Source organism: Pelmatolapia mariae, linkage group LG18 (assembly GCF_036321145.2).
Source record: "Pelmatolapia mariae isolate MD_Pm_ZW linkage group LG18, Pm_UMD_F_2, whole genome shotgun sequence".
In the NCBI taxonomy this organism is placed as follows: Eukaryota; Metazoa; Chordata; class Actinopteri; order Cichliformes; family Cichlidae; genus Pelmatolapia; species Pelmatolapia mariae.
In genome coordinates, this window is record NC_086243.1 from 32,647,741 (window position 1) to 32,667,873 (window position 20,133).

The 20,133-nt window shown below is 41.1% G+C and overlaps 1 protein-coding gene across 2 annotated transcripts in view; it reads right to left on the reverse strand.

Moving 5' to 3' along the window:
* adcy8 (adenylate cyclase 8 (brain)) overlaps positions 1-20,133 on the reverse strand; it is a 133,903-nt gene that overhangs the window by 19,696 nt on the left and 94,074 nt on the right. For both annotated transcript variants that reach the window (XM_063462077.1, XM_063462076.1), the window contains 4 exons: positions 18,031-18,232; positions 16,370-16,459; positions 14,002-14,174; positions 9,781-9,859 (listed from right to left, as the gene is read on the reverse strand). In XM_063462077.1, coding sequence (XP_063318147.1) covers positions 9,781-9,859; positions 14,002-14,174; positions 16,370-16,459; positions 18,031-18,232 — 544 coding nt within the window. The remainder of the gene's footprint in view (positions 1-9,780; positions 9,860-14,001; positions 14,175-16,369; positions 16,460-18,030; positions 18,233-20,133) is intronic.

Consider the following 20,133-nt stretch of genomic DNA (forward strand, 5'->3'; position numbering starts at 1 on the left):
TTTTAAAATACAGAGACTTGAACACAGCTTCACCAAACTGCATAGCCCAGTTCTCCAAATCTACACACATGCTAATTTTTTTTTAAACAAACAAGGCACTCTTCAGCAGAAAAATAGCAGTGCTGCTTCTTCACACGATTAAAACAACCTACGCTGATGTTTGCCTGACAAGTGACCCCTTACGGCCACGCCTAATTATTGCCCTCGTTCTGAAGTCAAGGCTGAAATAGCGTGATACTGTTGCATGCTGTTAAGGAGATTTAAAGCTCAGCTTCGGGGGGTTGGCTCGACATACAAATTGTCTGATTTTGACAATGAAGACCACGGCTTGAAACTCGTCTTCTTCAGTCTCTCTCCAACCTCAAGTTATCTAAACTTCACCGAATGAGGAACTAAATCGTCAAAAGAAGTGAATGAAAATATACGCCGTCCGACACCACTGCCCATCTCCTCGGTACTAAACATAGTAAAATGATCGCTTTTCCCACAAAAGATTTAAACACAACATCTGGCATAAATATACATAGATATATTAACATTTTATATAAGTTATTTTAGAAGCCGTGGACAAAACAAGACTTTTTGGATGTTCGATGTGGAGAAGACTGGATTAAAATGATGTTTATGCCTTCTGGCTGTTCTTCTACCAGCAAGAAAATATCAATGCAATCACTAAAGTAATTGTATTTACTTTGAAATTGTTTTCTCCTGCTGGTAAAAGAAAAGAAAAAGTTTTTTAAGTCATGAGTTGCGAACATTGTGAATCAAATTACAGAGCGATATACTCAGAGCGCTGGGTCTTTAGAAATCAAACCTGCAACAGAGAAATATAATAAGACCAAAGGAGAGGACCCTGAAAATGTTTTTTATTTTCTTCTACTTTTGTTAAAATTCTAAAGAGGAATAGAATAAAGACATCCCAAAACTGAAAAGTAGAGCCAACAAAATGTGAGCTTTAATAAGGAGCTGATGGAAGCTGAAGGAAAATGAAGGCATGTAGCAAAGAAGGGAAAGTGCACCATGATAATGGGGATCAGGTAGGGACAAAAAGACAGACAGACAAACAAGGAGAATGATCTTTATAAAGCAGAACAGCAAAACCAAAGGCCTCAGAATGATGGGACCTTATGAAACCACACGTTTCTGTGCTTATTTAACATGAGATGCTTCTGTACTTCTCTTTTGTGGTCTTATCACTTGTTTTCAGGTTGGGTCGTTTACTTACATTACCAACGGTGTCCATCATACCTGATGAAAACACCCTCACAGCCGTGCAACATTTTCTGAGATTTAGTCATATGTGATAGAAGTTGAGAGAGAAATGGTCCCAACCATCCTCATCCTGATATTGTTATCTGTTATACCGAAAAATAAAAATGTATTTATTTATTCTCCACATATTCCCCAAATCTTCCCCAACCTCCAAAAAACAGGAAATCCATATCCTGTCTGTCTTCTCACCCAAGCATGAAAAGGCATTTGTTAATCACTTAACTGCTTAAACGTGTAACCAAAGTTCAGGGAAAAGTCTTTTGTTTATTTCATTTAGATGATGAAAAGGCTGAGCCGCAGTTCTGGATCAGGCGGCTAAATTAAAAAATCTGCTAAAAGCCGGATCAATTATGTAAAACATGAGGGTGCGATCAATCTGAAGCTCAGCAAAAGGATTCTAATAAGCAACACAAACTGATGTTTCGAATGCACAATTAACACAAAGTCATTTGAATACATTAGAGACAAACAAAAGTCAGCACCATTTACTTAATACTTGCAGATGAGAGGAAGAAAAAAAGTCCCGATGTTGAAAATTAATTTTGAGGGCCGGCTGAAAAGCCTGCGAGGATTTAAGCGACTCTTTCCAGCGTTCAGCGGAAATCGTTTTGTGATTAATCGCGGTATCAATTAGTCACTTAATCATATGAGTGAATACAAAAACTTCAATCTCATTTTCTGTTTTTCTAATTAAGAATGCAAAGCCTGACAGCCCCGTTAGTCGGTGGGATAATGAGATGGTGCCCGGTGAAAGAGCGGGTCGCTCAGCCGTTAGCCAACATGACCTCCGCTGTTCACCGACGGCTTCTGTTGACTGTACAGAAAATACCTCGCTCTCCTGTTCTAACGAACACGTTACTCAGCATAAGAGCTGCAGTCACCTCACACATTGTGGTTACTGCAGGTAATCTCCATTTATACAGTTACATACCTTAATGTGACAGCCCAACAACCCGACGAGCATTAAAATGTATGAGGATATTAAACAAAGCAGATTTAGGCGAACAAATAAAATAAAAACAATAATCCTGTCATTTTTCTTTCAGCTAAATCTAGGTGGAGAGGGGGGGACAAACATGGCTGATGGCTGCTCTGGTTTAAATCATACTTGGTCCAATGACTGGCCTTCAGTGTGAGTTCAGAATAATGGCTTTTATCCTTTATGCTCCAACCACCTGGAAATCTTCACAACGCATTGTTGGAAATGACAATAAGCCCTCAATGAGTTTTTAAGTTTTTAATTTAAAAAATGTAATTTTGTACATGAAAGTGGTTCCATAGTGGACTGGTTTACACGTTTGCCTAACAAAACAAGATCCCATCTGAAGACCAGGAGGAGACATAAATCTCTCGTCGGGTTTTGTCAGGAAGGTCAGAAATTTGCCACATCAAATAGCTGCTTGAATATGTGAGCTTGGGAGCATGAAAAAGTACTTACACCCTTCCTGATTTCTTAGTTTTTTGTATATTTGTCACACTTAACTGTTCCAGATTCTCAGATTTTAATGTTAGACAACAATAAGCTGAGTAAATACAAACTGCAGTTCTTTTTGCTTTTCATTTTTAAGGGACAACAGCTACTGAAACCTACCTGGCCCTATCTGAAAAAGTAATTGCTCTTCTTGTTAAATCATTAACAGAATTTTCACTAGCCACACCCAGGCCAGATTATTGTCTAAAATTATTCAGAAGTTATTCAATAATCAATAAACAGAGGTAGGGTAAAAGATCTCAAAACAATACATCATGCCACAATCTAAAGAAACAGCTGAGAAACAAAATCACTGTTTATCAGTCATGAAAGGGTTACAAAGCCATTTTTAAGGCTTTGTCTCTCACCATGGTTCACTGGAATCTCTTCGTCCACAAATGGAGAAAACCTGGAACAGTGGTGAACCCTCGCAGGAGAGGCTGGCTTACTGAAGAGCTCATCAGCGACTCATCCAGGAGGTCACAGAAGAAACCAGAACAAATTCAAAAGAACTGCAGGCCTCACTTAAGGTCAGAGTTCTTGAGATTGGGCAAAAATATCACCTATGACAGAGTTCCAGGGAGAAAACCACTGCTGACCAAAACGGAGACAAAGCCTCATATCACATTTGCCAAAAAAACATCTTGATGATCCCGAAGTATTTTGGGAATATATTCTGTAGACTGATGGAAGGAAATTGGAACTTTTTGGAAAGTTTGCATCTCGTTATATCTGATGTAAAAATAACTTGCTATAAATGATGTAACCCTGAATTCTGCTCTCTACCAGAAAATCCTGAAGGAGAAAGTCCAGTCATCAGTTCTTGCCCTGAAGCTCAAGCTCACTCAGGTTATGCAGCAGGACAATAATCTGGAGTCCAGTACTCTCAATGGCTAGAAAAACAAACACATTCACGGTTTTGGAGTGGCCTAGTCAAACTCCAGACTCAAATCAGATCAAGATGCTTTAGCATGATGCTCAAAAACTCCACAATGAGGCTGAATCACAACAACTCTGCAAAGAAGAATCGGCCAAAATTCCTCCACGGCGAAGTGAAAGATTCATTGCCAGTTATCACAAACACTTGATTGCAGTTCTCGCTGCCAAGGGTGGCACAATCAATTTTAGGTTTTACTTTTTCACTCAGGGCCAGGTTTGGATAGTGTTTTCTCTCCTTTTTCCTCCTGATTTAAAACCTGTATTTTGTATTTACAGGGGTTATCTTTGTCTAACACTAAAATGAGTTTGATGACCTGAAACATCTTAGTGTGACAAATATGCTGAAAACTAAAAATTCAGGAAAGGGGACAAACACTTTTTCACAGCATTTTAGATCATTAATATTGTACATCAAAAAGAGGGTTTTTACCCTTAACTCTAAGACATCCCAACTCTTATGCGACTGTGACGGTTATTGGGAAAATTATTGGGACCATTTGCAATGAACTTCTGATCCTGATGACTTTGAAATGGTTGTTTTAAGACCGAGGTAGGGCTGTGCGATATGACCAAAATCTCATATCCCGATATAAGACATTTATCGTCCCGACAACGATATATATATATCACAAAAATGTAACATTTTCTGTAAATTCTGTGAATGTCGGGCAGCTCGACTTGTGTGAAGTGTTTCCAGCTGGGCGTCGTGTACCTGGAGTCGAGTGTTTTGACCGATGCATGAAACTATACATTTTTAGACATAAGTTGTAACGGCTGCCATTTACTTTGTGAGTATTACACGGCGTGCTGCGGGGAAAAGCCTGTTTTAATGTTTAATGTTTATTTTGAGCACCTGACGGCTCTTTTTTGCTTCTCATCCATAAACCCTTTTCATACTCTTTCATGTGATTCTTGCATAGGTGGTAGAAGAGGTTCGCCGTGTTTGAGTCTGAGGTGGGGACCGGTTTGCGGCATAATTTCCATAGTAGAGTTTTCTGGTCCGTGTCAGACTTTTCATAACCAAACCATGTCCATGCTACAGAGGTAGCCCCTCATTTAGAAATAGGGTCCTCGATTTGTTTTGTTTTGGTCATTCTGTTTGTCATCATTTCAGTTTATTTTGAAAAATCTCAACAGGATCTTCAGCTTTTTTGTGAAAGGTTTGGCTGGAAAATAAACAAGCGGACAGCAGAGCCACACGCTGGGTTTACCGTCGTTGTTGCTAACGACAACGTGTAAAAACAGTCGCTTATCCGTCCATAGTGTGGTTATTTTAAATATAAGAGAAAGAGAGAACTTTAGGAAATTAATATAGCCACTACAGTGACAATCAAAACGATGAAAAATATTGCCGTAAACAGTTTATTTTGCGACACCATGAAACAAATGATAGCGTAAAATGAAACGATAGATTTTTTCATATCGTCATCCGATATATATCGTTATATCGAACAGCCCGAGACTGAGGCTACAACTACTTGCAGTCAGATGACGACTTCCTTGTCCTTGTCATCCTGTTCGACTAAGCGATGCTTACATTGACTGAGCATAAAGACGCTTATTATTTTAGGAAAGCGTATGAAGATATTGGAGCCAGTGAAATAATGTAATGAATTGTGGTTTACATGTGAGTGCTATTATTTGATTCTTCTTGTATTTGTGTTGTATTATTGCTGCCAGCAGTGCGGCCTTGATTAATGTTCGAGTCTAAAAATTATTCAGCAGAAAACTGGAGTGTCAAAAAGAAGAATCCCTAATCCTTTCAAATTAAGAGCCTTTTCTGAATGGCTGTAACGAATTGCTTCGTGCTTGCTGTGTTTGATAATGTAATTACAGCTCTGACAGGAAGCAGCACTCATGAACAACAACCTCATTTGGCTTCAGTGTTTCCACCATTAATTTATTACGCAAAAGGCTGCTGGCTTAGTTTCCTCTGCTGATCTGTTGATGCAATAATCAACTACCTACAACAAAAAACATATTATAGTAGCCAAATTTGCTAACTCGATGCATTAACTTGTCTTATTGTATAAATGTGCAAAAACTCTTTTTTTTTTTTCTTAACTTTCAGCACTTTTTTCCCGGGCTCGCATAATGAGCTGTACACTTGCAGCTCCAGATACCATCGAGGGAAAAGGTGAGAAAATTTTTACAGGGAAGACATCACACACAGCAGTCAGAGTTAACGAGCGCTGAATAAAACCACAACTCTCGTAATGAAAGAGGCTGTGAAGACGAATAAAAGGCTGAAATAGTTTCCTTCATCTCTCCGCTCTAATAGGGTTTTCTCCACAGCACAATAAGTGTCTTTTGTGAAAGAAGCACTAACTAATGTTTTAACACCCTCCGTGTTCATGCATTTCTTCAACAATGGACGACAGGGCTGTGGGTTTTCAGCCCTGTTCTCATTCCAGAATTCAAATGAAGCTTCATTACACCATTGTTCAGCGTAACGATTATTACCTCTGTTTTGCTTCATCACTGTGTGCCTCTGTTGCTGGAGCTCTGCTTCAAACAGAAACCACGGGCCATTCTGAAAACGTGAGACTTCTGATTACTGTTGGAGTCGATTACTAGTAGGCAGAGGAGCGGATGTGAGTCAAAAGAATGTGGTGTCACTATATTTTGGTCCGTTTTAGTCAGAACTGCTCCGTGCTTCTTGTTGCTGCTCTTTGGGGAAATTTCTCCAATCTCAGCCCAACCTGTGTGCAATTACTAACGCCAGATTTGTATTTTCTAGTTCCAGTGGCTGCCAAAGTAGAAATGAGATATAAAATGGGGGTCAAAAACCTGCTGTTATGCTGGTGATGACATATGTTTTGACAGCAGTCCAAACATATTGAAAATGTTTGCAGGTTTTTTGAAGTATTATGTAAATGAATGTTAATATCAGTGGTCACAGGTTCGTACAGACGGCAAGCTTGATCCCAAAATAAACTGTGTTTTCTACCCCAAGTGTAAAACATGACGGAGGTTCTGCCATGGTTTCTGGCTGTGTTTCAGTCAGTGATGTTGGGGATTATTTTGTGTTCATTTTTCATCATGGCAAATTCAATTCAATTTTATTTATACAGCGCCAAAGCACAACAGCGGTTGCCTCAAGGCACTTTATATTGTAAGGTAGACCCTACAACAGCACATACAGAGAAAAATCCAACAATCCTATGAACCCCTATGAACAAGCACTTAGGTGACAGTGGGAAGGAAAAACTCCTACAGAACCAGGCTCAGGGACGGGTGGCCATCTGCTGCAACCGATTGGGGACAGAGAAGAAAGACAGGATAAAGTCCCCAAACACTGTAGTAATCCAATCCAATCCAATCCAGTAAAATCAAAACTACCAGTCATGGACTGGCCTCCCCAGACCTCAGACCTCAGAGGCATTGAATCTCAACATCCAAAGAAGAGCTTTAAATGTCCTTCAAGAAGCCTGCAGAACTATTCCTGAAGACTACTTAAAGAAAGACGCGAAAGCTGCCTCGGAGAGTTCAGACTGTGTAGAAGAATAAAGGTGGCCATAACAGATATTGACTTTTAAGCTTGTTAGAATTGCACAAACTGTGTTAACGTCATTTTAACGAGATTAAACGCTGACAGCACTATTATATACCCATGCATGTTTGCATGTATTTTAATAACTAGCTGCTTTCCCATGTTCCTAGCAAAATATAAAGTGACTTTTCCGCAATACTGTAGTTACCACACTGGAAAAGTACTGATTGCTTTTCCTGAATCACCAAAGCCAGAAGTCTAGATTCCAGCTTGAGGGTTCACAAACATCACATTGTGTATATAAAGCTGTTATAGACAGCCTGTGTTTACTGTCAGAGAAAAGCTTCCAGGCTGGACACTAAAGGACTGAACATGTACAGGATTTAAGGATCCTTTTATGCTTAGTGGAGTTGGATCCACGTCTTGTGGCTAAGACAAAATCCTGCTTTAATGTCTTTGGCTGGAACGTAACCGTAACATAAACAGACAGGAAAGCACTGAGATTGCCTCTTGAACTTAAAAATATGAAACGGTAAAATATACCACAAAAATTGGGCAGTGCAAAAAAGGGTGTAACTTAACCCCTGCTGTGAGCTTAAGCATGAAAAATGAAAACAAAAAGTGCTCCTCTGTCAGCGATTATCCACTTTGCCCAAAGATAATTTGGAATATTTAGCAGAAAACACGGAGCCACTTACAGAGTTCATCAAAGCATTAACACTGCACTAAAAAACAGCTGGATCCTGTTTTGCACGCTGGACTTTCCTGCTAAGAGTAAATAGTCTTTTTAGTGTGCTCTCTTTTCTCTTGGCCATATGCATCTGGCACAAACAGCTTTTCAGCGCTGCGAGTGTTTCATGCTGTGAGCTGTCATTGTCTCTGCTTTGCCAAACAAGTGGTTTGACCCAGAGAAAATCAATATGCCACTGCATGACTTCAAATACGGCTGCTTTCTACTTTCATGAGGCTACAAAAGACCTTCAATTACGGCCGTCTCCCCTCCGTCTCTGACCAATGCCGAGCTGCTAAACTACATGATCAAAGGTTGCCATAGTGAGAGCATGAAAGCGGCACAGTGGTACCGGTTTCCTTCAGGCCACTGAGTCTCACTGCATCTTTATAGAAATGGCTTGTATAATGTATCAGATGTGTAAACAAAGTGGTCTGTGCCAGTTTTGCTTTGCTGAAGAAACACTCCGGTCGCTTATTATGCAATCATAAAACCTGGCAGGATGTTTCCTGTTTTATTACAGATGTAACACCGGTGCTGCGTTTAAAGGCTCAGTTATTAAAATGTTCTCTACCCACAGCCCTGTGTCACAGCTTTTATAGGCAGCAAGAGGTTTAACCAAAGTGATTTTTCTTTCTTACACTTGGACCGCATTCAAGAAACCCAGAAGAGGTAAATACAAATTGCTTATAATTGTCTTGCCACCACCCAGGTTCCTGTAAAGTGCAGATTCAGCCCAAACCTCGTATACAGAACTGGAGGATTCAAAAGAACTAATTTCAGGCTTAAACACCTCAACCTTTCTCACCTCTTTGGGCTGAAGGTTAATTTCTCAAGCATTAAACCTGCATTGTTTTCAGTGGCCACCAGGTGGTGATGCATACGGCTCACACAAGACTTCAGGTCCTACAGAAGACTATGGCAAAACCTCCCTTCACCCTGATCTCTGTAAAGACTTTACTGAGGAGTTTAAGGGCTCAGTTACGGATAAGACTCCTCATAAGCAGGATTATACAGTACGTGCTCATTGGTTATTCAGTCAGAGTGTGATTTCACAGTCAGATCCACACCTCATTGGTCTGGTTTCAAAAGCACCAAGACGGTGATGGCAAAAACACTCAGCTCAAGGATTAACAACAGGACTTCACAAACCTACGGCTGACATCACCATGGCTACATCCGTCTTATGTTACCCCTGCAGCCACAAGCAAGTCAAACACGTTAAGAATATCACTGCCTTCTCTGGGTCATCACGCAAAGATGTCTAATGCTTACAGCTACGGCTGTCACCTTATCTGTATGAAACCAAAGTATTTGAGATTCCACATCACAGCATCCACAGCTGGAAGAGTGATTCGCATTTTTAAAGGACGCAATGACAGTTTTTTGCTTTGAGTTTCTCAGAGGCCAGTTAAATGTGGCAGGTCGTTAACCGTTTATGTCATCATGTTTGGACACATCTGAACTCCAACTGTTCGTCATCTTCTTCTGTTATTTTTACTTCACGTTAGCTGATAACTCTAATTAGACCGTTGCATAGCAACAAGAAAGATGCTGGGTTCCTCACGCCCACTGTACTCTGGTTATTTCTGTTGCTATCCTTTAAAGGAACCGTCACAGTTTTTGTTTTTATCCATGCCCTTCAGTCACCTTTAATCATACATTTTGATGCTTAGAAAAACAAGCTAATCCACCTGATAAGACACAAAAATCACCTGCATGGGTGTAGATAATAACAATATTTAGCCAAGAAGTCCTCTAACTCAATCACCAGCCCATAACAAATCCACTCATAGGTGATGAATCAGTGTTCTGAATGTGTAAATTGCCATTCCTTCACTGATTAGGACACAGTTAAAGCTGGCGTGGTCTTACCTGCTGGCCGTGGTAAAACACGGCGAGGAGGAACATGGCCATCAGGAGTAAAGACGTCTCTTTGGTTCCCAGGAAGTTTCTGTTGGAACGAGAAGAAAGAAGAATCTGTTCAAAGGGAGCCTTTGTTCGTCTGTTTGTCAGGCATGTTAATGGAAAAAAACTTGGGGCATGTCATGGTCGACATTTAACAATTAATTGTGCTAACAAATCAGTAAGTAACAAATAAAACTTCAGAATTTCAGAGAAATTCTTGAGTTTTATTTGTTACTTATTGATTTTATTTGTTACTTAGTGCCAATTAGGGAAAAAAGGGAGCTTCTTCAGTACTATGGAAGTAGTTTGGCTTTGTTGTTGAGAGCATACCTCCAACCAAACATAATACTTAACCTATTTCAGCTACAGATGGAAACAATAAACTCGTTTTACCCAACGAGGCAAAAACACATCGTAAAAACAAGTACAACCAGGCTACAAAGGCATGTGATGGTGAGATATGAGTAGCTGGCGATACGAGACCAAAAGTAAAGAAGTGACTTGACCAAGGATTGCTGGAGCACTCGCTAGCTGCGCTCCATATGACGGGAAGAACAAACGGCGGATGGAAATTACTCCTGTGGTTACGTGACAGAAAAGCAGAGTTTTTTAAAAAGCTCAACCCAAGAAACAACACCTCAGGTAGAAAACATTTCAACTGCACTTTTATTATATCCTCCTGAGAACCGAGGAAAAATGTATCCCTCAGTTTAACTTTTTTTGTAATTTCCTGCCTCGTTAGATCTAAAAAAAGGCCACCCAATCAAATGAAATATCATTGGAAAGGCCAGGATGTCCTCTATTGAGCACATCAGGACTTAGAAGGGTAGCTCAAATAACACAAAAGTTATAGACCAAAAGCAGAGGACATAAATAGCCGTTCTCAGGAGGATATGTTAATCTTGCTCGTCTTGCCATGTCTGCATCTCATAATGTTTCCTGTTTTATTGTGAAGGGTCTGGCGTTTCCATATTCAGTGTGTTTAGTTTCACTTCTCCTGTGGCGTCATTCTGTTCATTCATATCAGCTGTTTCCCCATGTTTCCACTTTCCCCGATCACTTCCTGTGTGCATTTAGTCTGTGAGTTTTCCTTCATTCCTTGTCCGATCGTCCTGCTTTCTCTGCTACGCTGCCATGTTTCTAGGTTTTCATGTATCCATGCCAGGTCTTCATGTTCACGTTAAGAGTTTTCTCACGTTTTAATCTTAGTTCTCTAGGTTATTGTTTAGTTTCGCCTTTGCCTTTTTATTTTGGACTGTTTAACCAGCCTGCAATAAACGGCTCTCCCTCAGTTAAATCAAAGTTTCGTTTTGCGTGTCTGCACTTGGGTCCTCCTCACTCCACACAGTCTGCTTCCACGACTGTGACAATACCGTTACTCTAGTTATCGTTAAACTAAAGTTTTAAGTAGTTATGTTAGACTTTGAGTTATGTAAAATTTCAACTGAAAACACTTATTGTGCTCATGTTTGATTTATGCTGTGTCATTGCTATTGTACTATAATACTGCTGCTGGCATCAGTAACAGTAGCTCATTGGAAATGAAGAATAGAAACAGCCTTTATGTTGTTTGCAGTGATACATTTTGCTGCCTCCAAGCTGCAATCATCGATAAAATGTTGTATTTTCTTCCTATACTGTCATAAATGTCATCATTGTGAATGATACGGTGAGATCATTTTGAGTCTATATCGTCCACCCCTACTGGCTATACACATAAATACAACCGATCCACATTAAAAGCATTGAGTCTATGTTACCCTAAAGATGCATTTGTTGGGCATTTCTGACCATTTGATAAACACAAATATAAATGATTCATGTTTCTTCTTTTCTAAAGTATTACATTAGTGTTGATTATTTTTTTCCCCAGGCAAAACCTGTCTGAGTACACTCTGTTAATGAAAGGTGGTCACATTTTCATTCAGTTTTTACTCTTCTGGTTTTCATTTTCATTAAAAACTTTTTCTTAATAACCTAAATAAAAATGTAGTATGATAAACAGTGATCTATAGCATGTTCTTTTGTAATAACCCAAATATTGCTTCACAAAAACTACATTCGAAACCCAGCACCGGTGACAAAAACTGCTCTCCATTAAAGTTGAGATGTAAACACAAACTGCAGGAAAATATGAAAAGACGACACTTTTTTTCCCTCTTAATCTCACGATTCTTTGTTTTCAGCTCAGACCGTAGAAGGATCAAATGTTCTGCGTGATCTGAGGCTGATCTGAGGCTCGCTGAGGATCAACAGCTCAGAGAGATGTGGAGACGGAGCTCCAGGCACTTTACAACGAGTTAGGAGCCAGAATCTCAAAACAAGCGAAAAATAACAGCTCGTTTGTTTTCGCTGCCGAGGATCAGCTTGTGACAGCAAAATGTAGCGTGCAGCCTTTAGTGTGCAGTGATGCCAGAGGAAAACAAATACAAAGCTTTAGATTCTCTAACACCCACAAATAAACAAACACAAGCTCACGACTCGGTGCATATTTTGGTAGAAATAATCATCTTTTTAAAGTTTAGAGGCACACTTACGATAGAAACAACACAAAGATTGGAAAACTTCAAGCACTTTGAAGTAAATCAACTCACGCCCACAACACACAGCCGGCATGTCACGGAGATGAAAAAGCAGGCAAGCTAAAGGAGTCGGGCCAGGATGGGATTCTCTTCTGTAAATAAGCAGGCTTTTTACAAGAAAGAGGCTCATTTAAACTAATTCTTTATATATGTCAAAGTGTGTGCATTTTTGATCTATTTATAAAATTAAAGATTTAAAACTGAAAATGATGATGATTAATGCAGGTATACGTTAATGTATCTCTGAGTTCATTTCATTGTCATTGAGATATGGCTGTAGAAATATTTAACTTTTACAGGCAAAATACTCAATTAATCAAATGCATTTATTTGTTGGTAATATATGTCATTAAAGACATTTAAACAATATGTAAAAGGAAAAAAAATGAACATAAAAATGCTGTTAGTAACAGATCTGTGTTTTTTGTTGTTGTTTTTTACAAAAGAAGGAATATGTGTGATTTCTACATATGGAGCAAACAATACTGGCTAAACTGGGCTTTACTTTCTTTTCCCCTGAGATTTTCTGTCATTTCCCCAAAGGACTTCAAAATCAATCTCCCAAAAGTTTGGTTTTGTTAGCTTGTTTTAGCAGGTCCTTCCTAATATTTTGGTCACATTTCCTCACATTCGCCTGCCTTGTCTAACACATGGAGCTTCTTGATTTGAACCTTGACACAAGCAGGCACCTCAGCGGAAGTGCCAAAAACTGCAGTTCTTCTAATGTCCACTAGAGGCTGGCTACAAACGCAAGTCAATGCAGAGAGGTTCCCATATGAAACTGTCCGGCCTTACAGCAGATATAATCATGCCTACAGCCTGCTACAAAAAACAGTTTTAGCCTTGATAGTTTCAACTTAGTGATAGCAGGACTTTTTAAATCTAACCAGTAGTCGATTGCACATGGCATCAGGCACATTCTGTCGTGGTTAGGCTGTGTGGCAGGCAGGATGAGGACCCAAACGCAGGACTCAAACACAAAAAGCTAAACTCAAAGCGGCAGCTTTACTCGCTGGAAAAAACTCCAAAACTAAATACAAGAAGCAAAACATAAAACTAGAAGCTAGAAAACTAAGACTCAGAAAACTAGGAAAATAGAAACAAAGGAACTAAGAGCTGACAGGAGGTAACAATGGAAATCAGGAGCCCAGAGACAACACACAGCATTATGACGGTACAATGCAACAACAGACAGAGGAACAAACAGGGCTTAAATACACCAGGGAGTAATGGAATGGAAAACAGGAGGGAAGCACAGCTGGGGGTAATCTGACACAAGAAGACAAACGAAGCAAAGCAGAATACACTGACATAGGACACGGACTTTCAAAGTAAAACAGGAAACACACGAACACAGAGGTAAGGATGACAGAGAACAAAGAGACCTGAAATGTGGGGCAGGAAGGCAGGGAGGCACATAAACAAAAGCTAAACACTAGCAGTGATAAACCATGAGGAAATCAAAGATTAATAATAACACAAACCCCTGGGTCACCGAGCCGTGACACATGACCGTGACAAACTGCTCTTAGGATAAAACCTCACCTGAACAAAAAAGACAAACAGTGCATTTAATATATGAGGATGTCCTCCACTAAGCACTCACTCTGTGTTGTGGTGGACGGTGTCGTAGCGAACAAACAGCGACGTGTAGAAGGCTTCGGTCAGCAGCGAGTAGATGGCGATCATCACCAGCAGCACCGCCAGCTTCAGCACGGAGTTCAGTCGCAGGAACACCGCACACGTCACCATCGCCAGCACTCCCGTGAATACAAAATACTGTGAAAAATTAAAACGCATGGTCAACTTCATCTGAACAATAACGTATTTAAAAATGTCTGCATCAAATTCGACAGCTGGACTGTGTAAAACATGACACTCCAATCAACCGCAGCTGCACTCAGTGTTAAATATCTGTTAACAAACACAAGCTTAAAAAGTTCCACGACTCTGCAGATGAACATGAAAAACATAACTGATTTAAATTTGATCAATATCCATTCAAAGTCATCTTCTCATGGACCGCTCTACTTCTTTCAGGGCTCCTGCTTTTCTTAAACACAGAAGTCCCATTTGGACCATTTGCAACTGGGATTTGAGACTGGAAAGCTGTTTGACCTGGTGGCTGCTGAGGAGGAGCAGAAGACGTTGTGATTCGGCTGGATTTTATTTTTCACTCCATTCTTGAGGTTCTGCCGACCTCCCATAATGTTGATGGTGCAATAATTTTGTGCCAGCACAGACAGAAAAGTGAAGCGCTGCATGTGAGCAGCTCAATAGAGCAGAAGGAAAAGGAGGAAGATGAGACCGTATAGATGTGTTATATGTATATAACACACCAAAGTGGACATAAGTGGACGGACATCCAGTCATCTGAACAAACAGTATATATAAAAAAAAGGTGTATAACATTTTCCTGGTTCTTCAGTTTTCTCCAAGCCGATTTTTACATGTGTGAGAATCCTCAGTAGTAGTAGAGTGGGGTAGTTTTGTAATACATTGCAGGAAACCATGACCTAACCTTGTGCAGATATGAAGTTCTGTGTAAAGCTGACTCAAGTGTCATCGCTATAATTCAAGTGAGAAGCATGATCAACACATGATGCACAATGTGGTTTCTTTTTTTTTCATAAAGTTATGCACCTTGAATTCATCCCTCAGGGTCAGACTTTCAAAGCACAGTACTACTGTAAAGTCCTGAAGCATCTGAGGGGAAACATTTAGAGGAAATGACCTCTGAATGAACTGCAGTGCAATAGCCGTAGCCCACAGTGCACTGAAAATGTCTCCACTCACCATCTGCCCATTCAGCTGGGACAGCCATAGCCTATCCCAGCTGAGCGGGCTCACAGGGCAAGTGGCAAATAATAATGATAATAATAATATTATTAATTATAATAATAACAATAAGTGACAGGTGAATCTCTGCCAGATATCTATACTGTATTATAGTGGATGTTAGCATGTGGTGCAGAGGTTGATCAGAGTGATCTGTGATGGATAACAGTTTGGAGTTTATTGAAAATCTGAGGCGTTTGACATGGTTCAGAGATCTGACAAGAGACAAACTTGAAGGGGAGACTGGGCAAGCTGGAATTTTATGAACAGATTTTATGAATAGGGACACATTTTGTATTATCATGCAAACAAACTAAAGCAAGCATACCTGTTAGCATGCCTGCATTAGCACTTAGAGTGACGTGTGTAACACTTTTACTTAATTAATAAGAGACAGACTGCTGCAGCTGCAGAAATCATCCTGACTCTTCACCCCACAAAACATTCTGTGTTTACCTTTGTCCTCACTGGTGGACTCCCTCGCCTGCACACAAACCTCCTGCTGCCAATCTTCCGTCTCCAAACTGAAGTAACATTTACGGCATCACTATTAACTCATTAGCTCCTCCACATTAAACCTCCATTATCACAAGATGAGAATGAGTCGACTGGCCGTTACGTGTAAAGTTGGTAAAGTGCCCTTTTATAAAAATGAAATATCTGACAGCCCACTCACTGCACCAAAAGCCTCTGACTTGGCACAGACATCAGTTTTTGTCTAATTTAATATTGGAGTCTGGTGCGACCTAAAACAAAGTCAATAACTCTTCTTTATGTGTGTAAAATAGGTCTTATTTGCACGCACGAGCCTCAGGAGGAAATACATTTATGATGTATACATGCAACAATACATGAGTCAACCCGAGCTCGGAGCTATAAAAATGTGGCTCCCTTATTGAGTTCATCAATCAGCTGCATATTATGTGAGCAAAACAACATAATGGATATTTTCTGCGTGACGTTCTGATGGCTCCATCAGTCGTAGCGTTGTCTGAGGCGAGACCTCCCTCTGGGCGCGAGCAGATGTCGAGGATGTTTAATTCATCAGTTTGCCGCTGTCGCACAAGTGGGAAGAAAAAAAAAGACACAACAGATGGACCTGACTGCAAAATTCAGACACCTCATTTAGTTTGTACCTCTGGGTAGAAGCAGATGTCTGGGATGGAGGCCGATTCGTTGTACGTCTGGTTCCTGAAGGTACTGGACTTGTCGAAGTCGCACCACAGCTGTGGGACACCAACAGGGTGGATTACTGTTGTTGTACAGTTTTAAATGATGCAGGATCTGCATAAAAATACCCCACATTCCCTTTCAGACGAATTTCCATCACGCTTTTAATATTTCAAGATAGTTGTGTGAGAAATCAACAGCTGATTTCAGCTGCAGGAAAACACCAAATTTCTCCTGCACACAAGGAGTGATGCAGTTCAGTTTGACACGAATAACTGAAGAAGACCTGAAGGGTTGAATTAGCAGCAACACAGGATTCTTACAGAAGGGGGGGAAATGTGGATGTGTAGGTAATTAAAATCTGACTAAATAAAGCAACTGAACAAATAAACAACTTTACAAACTAAGCAGTTGAGTGGGTTACTTCATTGCAGAATATTTTATGCTCGTTGCTTTTATCTCCAACGTACGTTAGCAGCTTCTTTTTAAAAAAATATATATATTTCAAAAATTAAATTAATAAATTACAACAACAGAGCGAGAACAAGGATGTTCCTAGTTGATTAAAATAATAAGAAAATGCGATGCATGGTGTTAAACAGTAATTATTTCATCCCCTACTGAATTTGTAAGTTTGCTCATTCACATAGAAACAAAGTCTTTAATTTTAATGGAGAAAGACAGAATATCAACCAAAGGTTCAGGAAGAGCCTGTTAATGATCTGAAAGTAGTTGGGACCACAGTCACCAAGAACACCATTGATGACAGACTATGGCAGTTCCCATATGCCCCCTGCTGAAGAAGGCACATGTAGAGGTCTGTCCCAAGTTTGGCAGTGAACATCTGAATGATTCAGAGAAGGCTTGGCAGAAAGAGCTGTGGTCAGATGGAACCAAAGTCGAGCTCTTTGGCATCAACTCAACCCAACACATGCAGCCAAGCATGGGAGTGGAAACACACTTTGGAGCTGTTTTTCTGCTAAGAGTACAGGATGACAATGGGCGGAGTCATGTGGCATAAAATCTTTGACAAGAAGTTTCTTCCCTCAGCCAGAACACTGAAGATGGGTCATGGATCAGTATTGCAGCATGACAGTGACGAAAAACACACCACCAAGGTAACAAAGGAGATCCGAATGATCCAAATACTCTAGCTAGTGTCCAGACCTCAATCTTATTGAAAATATTTGGAACGGAATTCTCAACTGGCATTAAATGTCGTACCACTGTGCTTTCCAACAAGTACAAAGTCAAGTGTTGTAGTTTGTAGTCTGTATTTACCCCACTGGATGGATTGAGGTACTGCAGACCATCCATCAAATCAGCCATGTCTAGATGCCTACATCATATTCCTCTGTTTCATGAAGCTCCATATTTAATTAACCCATTAAAATACATTTTAGCAGCCATGCTATTGAAGTAGGTGAAATGTTTCTTCATTACCACAAACACACACTTAAAAAGAAAAATCGCACACACACTGTCCTGTTGCCCAAAGTATGAAGAAATGCTACGGTACTAACCATGTAGCATTTCCATATTTGATGCATTCTGACAGTTATTTTGCAGACAGACATTGACCCCATGTTTTAAATAATATATCTAAAAAAATAAATAAAGAACTCACGATATTGATCATGGCTGCCAGGAAGTTGATGAGGATCGAGACGAAAATGATGACGTTTCGTGCCGCGTAGGTTTCGTTTATCCAGCAGCAGGCTTTTCTCAGGACCAGAGGCAGACACTTGTAGTCCTCCGCTGTCGTAACTAGGACCAGGCAGGAATGGAGGATGATGAGGACGGAGAACTGGATCACCATGGTTACCATGCTGCAAAAACACAATGATAAATATGCCAGTGGGACACTGCAGCTTAGGACTAGTCTTTATTTGAACAGCTAATAAAGCTGACTTTTAAAGAATAATTTGAATATATTTAATTGTGAGCCCAGCATAGTGGTGCAGTTGCTAGCACTGTTGCTTCATAGTGAGACGGTCCCAGGTTTGACCTCACAGGCTGGCTGGGGGCTCTCTGCGTGGAGTCTGCACATTCTCCCCGTGTCTGCTCTCTCTGCATCCTCCCACGGTCCAGAGACACGCATGTTGGATGAACTGGTGATTCTAAATCAGCTTGATGTGTAACTGTCAGTCTGCAACAGACTGGTGTGCTGCCCGTGTGTACCCACCTCTCGCCATATAAGAGCTGGGACAGCACCAATGTGACCAGGAATTGGATACATGGATGATGTTTTGTTTTCTTTATGTCACGAGCTTACTGAGATGCATTTCAATAAGCTTGTGAAAAATGGTAACATTAACCCTTTCACGCATAGTGCTCACTACAGTGGACAGCTATTCAAAGGCTGTTTTCTTGTATTTGTGTCAGTGTTGATGGTATACTTGCACATAAACCACTACATTGGACACTGATGTGTCACTCCATACCCTGCCACCCACTGGTTGTTTAATGTTACTATAGATGTGTGATGTGTTTCATTGTAATTATTGTTATTTAACCCCTTCATACATGAATTATGACAACTTCAATCAGGATTTTTTTCTTAAGTATTTTTATTCATGCCGAATAAAAATACTTTTTGCCGAAGCTGCTGCATTGAGCTGCGGCCGCAAGGTGGTTGGTACCTGTCGTGGTGGTAATCCCCGAACCAAATGGTGGACACCAGAGGTGAAGGGAGCCACCAGGCTGAAGAAGGAGTCCTATCAGGCTTGGTTAGCCTGTGGGACTTCGGAGGCAGCTGACAGGTACCGACAGGCCAAGCAGAACGCGGCTCGGGCAGTGGCTCAAGCAAAAACTCGGGTGTGGGAGGAGTTCGGAGAAGCCATGGAAAAAGATTTTCGGACTGCCTCGAAGAGATTCTGGCAAACCGTCAGGCGTCTCAGGAGGGGAAAGCGGTGCTCTACCTGCACTGTATATAGTGCTGGCGGAGCGCTGCTGACTTCGACTGAGAAAATTGTCGGGCGGTGGAAGGAATACTTCGAGGACCTCCTTAATCCCACTGACACGTCTTCCGAGGAAGAAGCAGAGTCTGGGGATGAGGGGGGTGACCTGCAAATTTCCGGGGGCGAGGTCACTGAGGCAGTTAAACAACTCCTTGGTGGCAGAGTCCCTGGTGTGGATGAGGTCCGCCCCGAGTTCCTGAAGGCTCTGGACGTTGTAGGGCTGTCCTGGTTGACACGCCTCTACAATGTTGCGTGGAGATCAGGGGCAGTACCCCTGGACTGGCAGACCGGGGTGGTGGTCCCCATCTTTACGAAGGGGGACCGGAGGGTGTGTTCCAACTACAGGGGGATCACACTCCTCAGCCTCCCTGGGAAAGTCTATGCCAGGGTGCTGGAAAGGAGAGTTCGTCCGCTAGTCGAACCTCAGATACAGGAGGAACAATGCGGTTTTCGTCCTGGTCACGGAACACTGGACCAACTCTTTATCCTCTCAAGGATATTTGAGGGTGCATGGGAGTTTGCCCAACCAGTCTACATGTGTTTTGTGGACTTGGAGAAGGCATTCGACCATGTCCCGTGTCCTGTGGGAGGTGCTACGGGAGTATGGGGTGTCTGGCCCATTGCTACGGGCCATTGGATCCCTATACAACCGTTGCAAGAGCTTGGTTCGCATTGCCGGCAATAAGTCGGACTCGTTCCCGGTGGGTGATGGGCTCCGCCAGGGCTGCCCTTTGTCACAGATTCTGTTCATAATTTTTATGGACAGGATT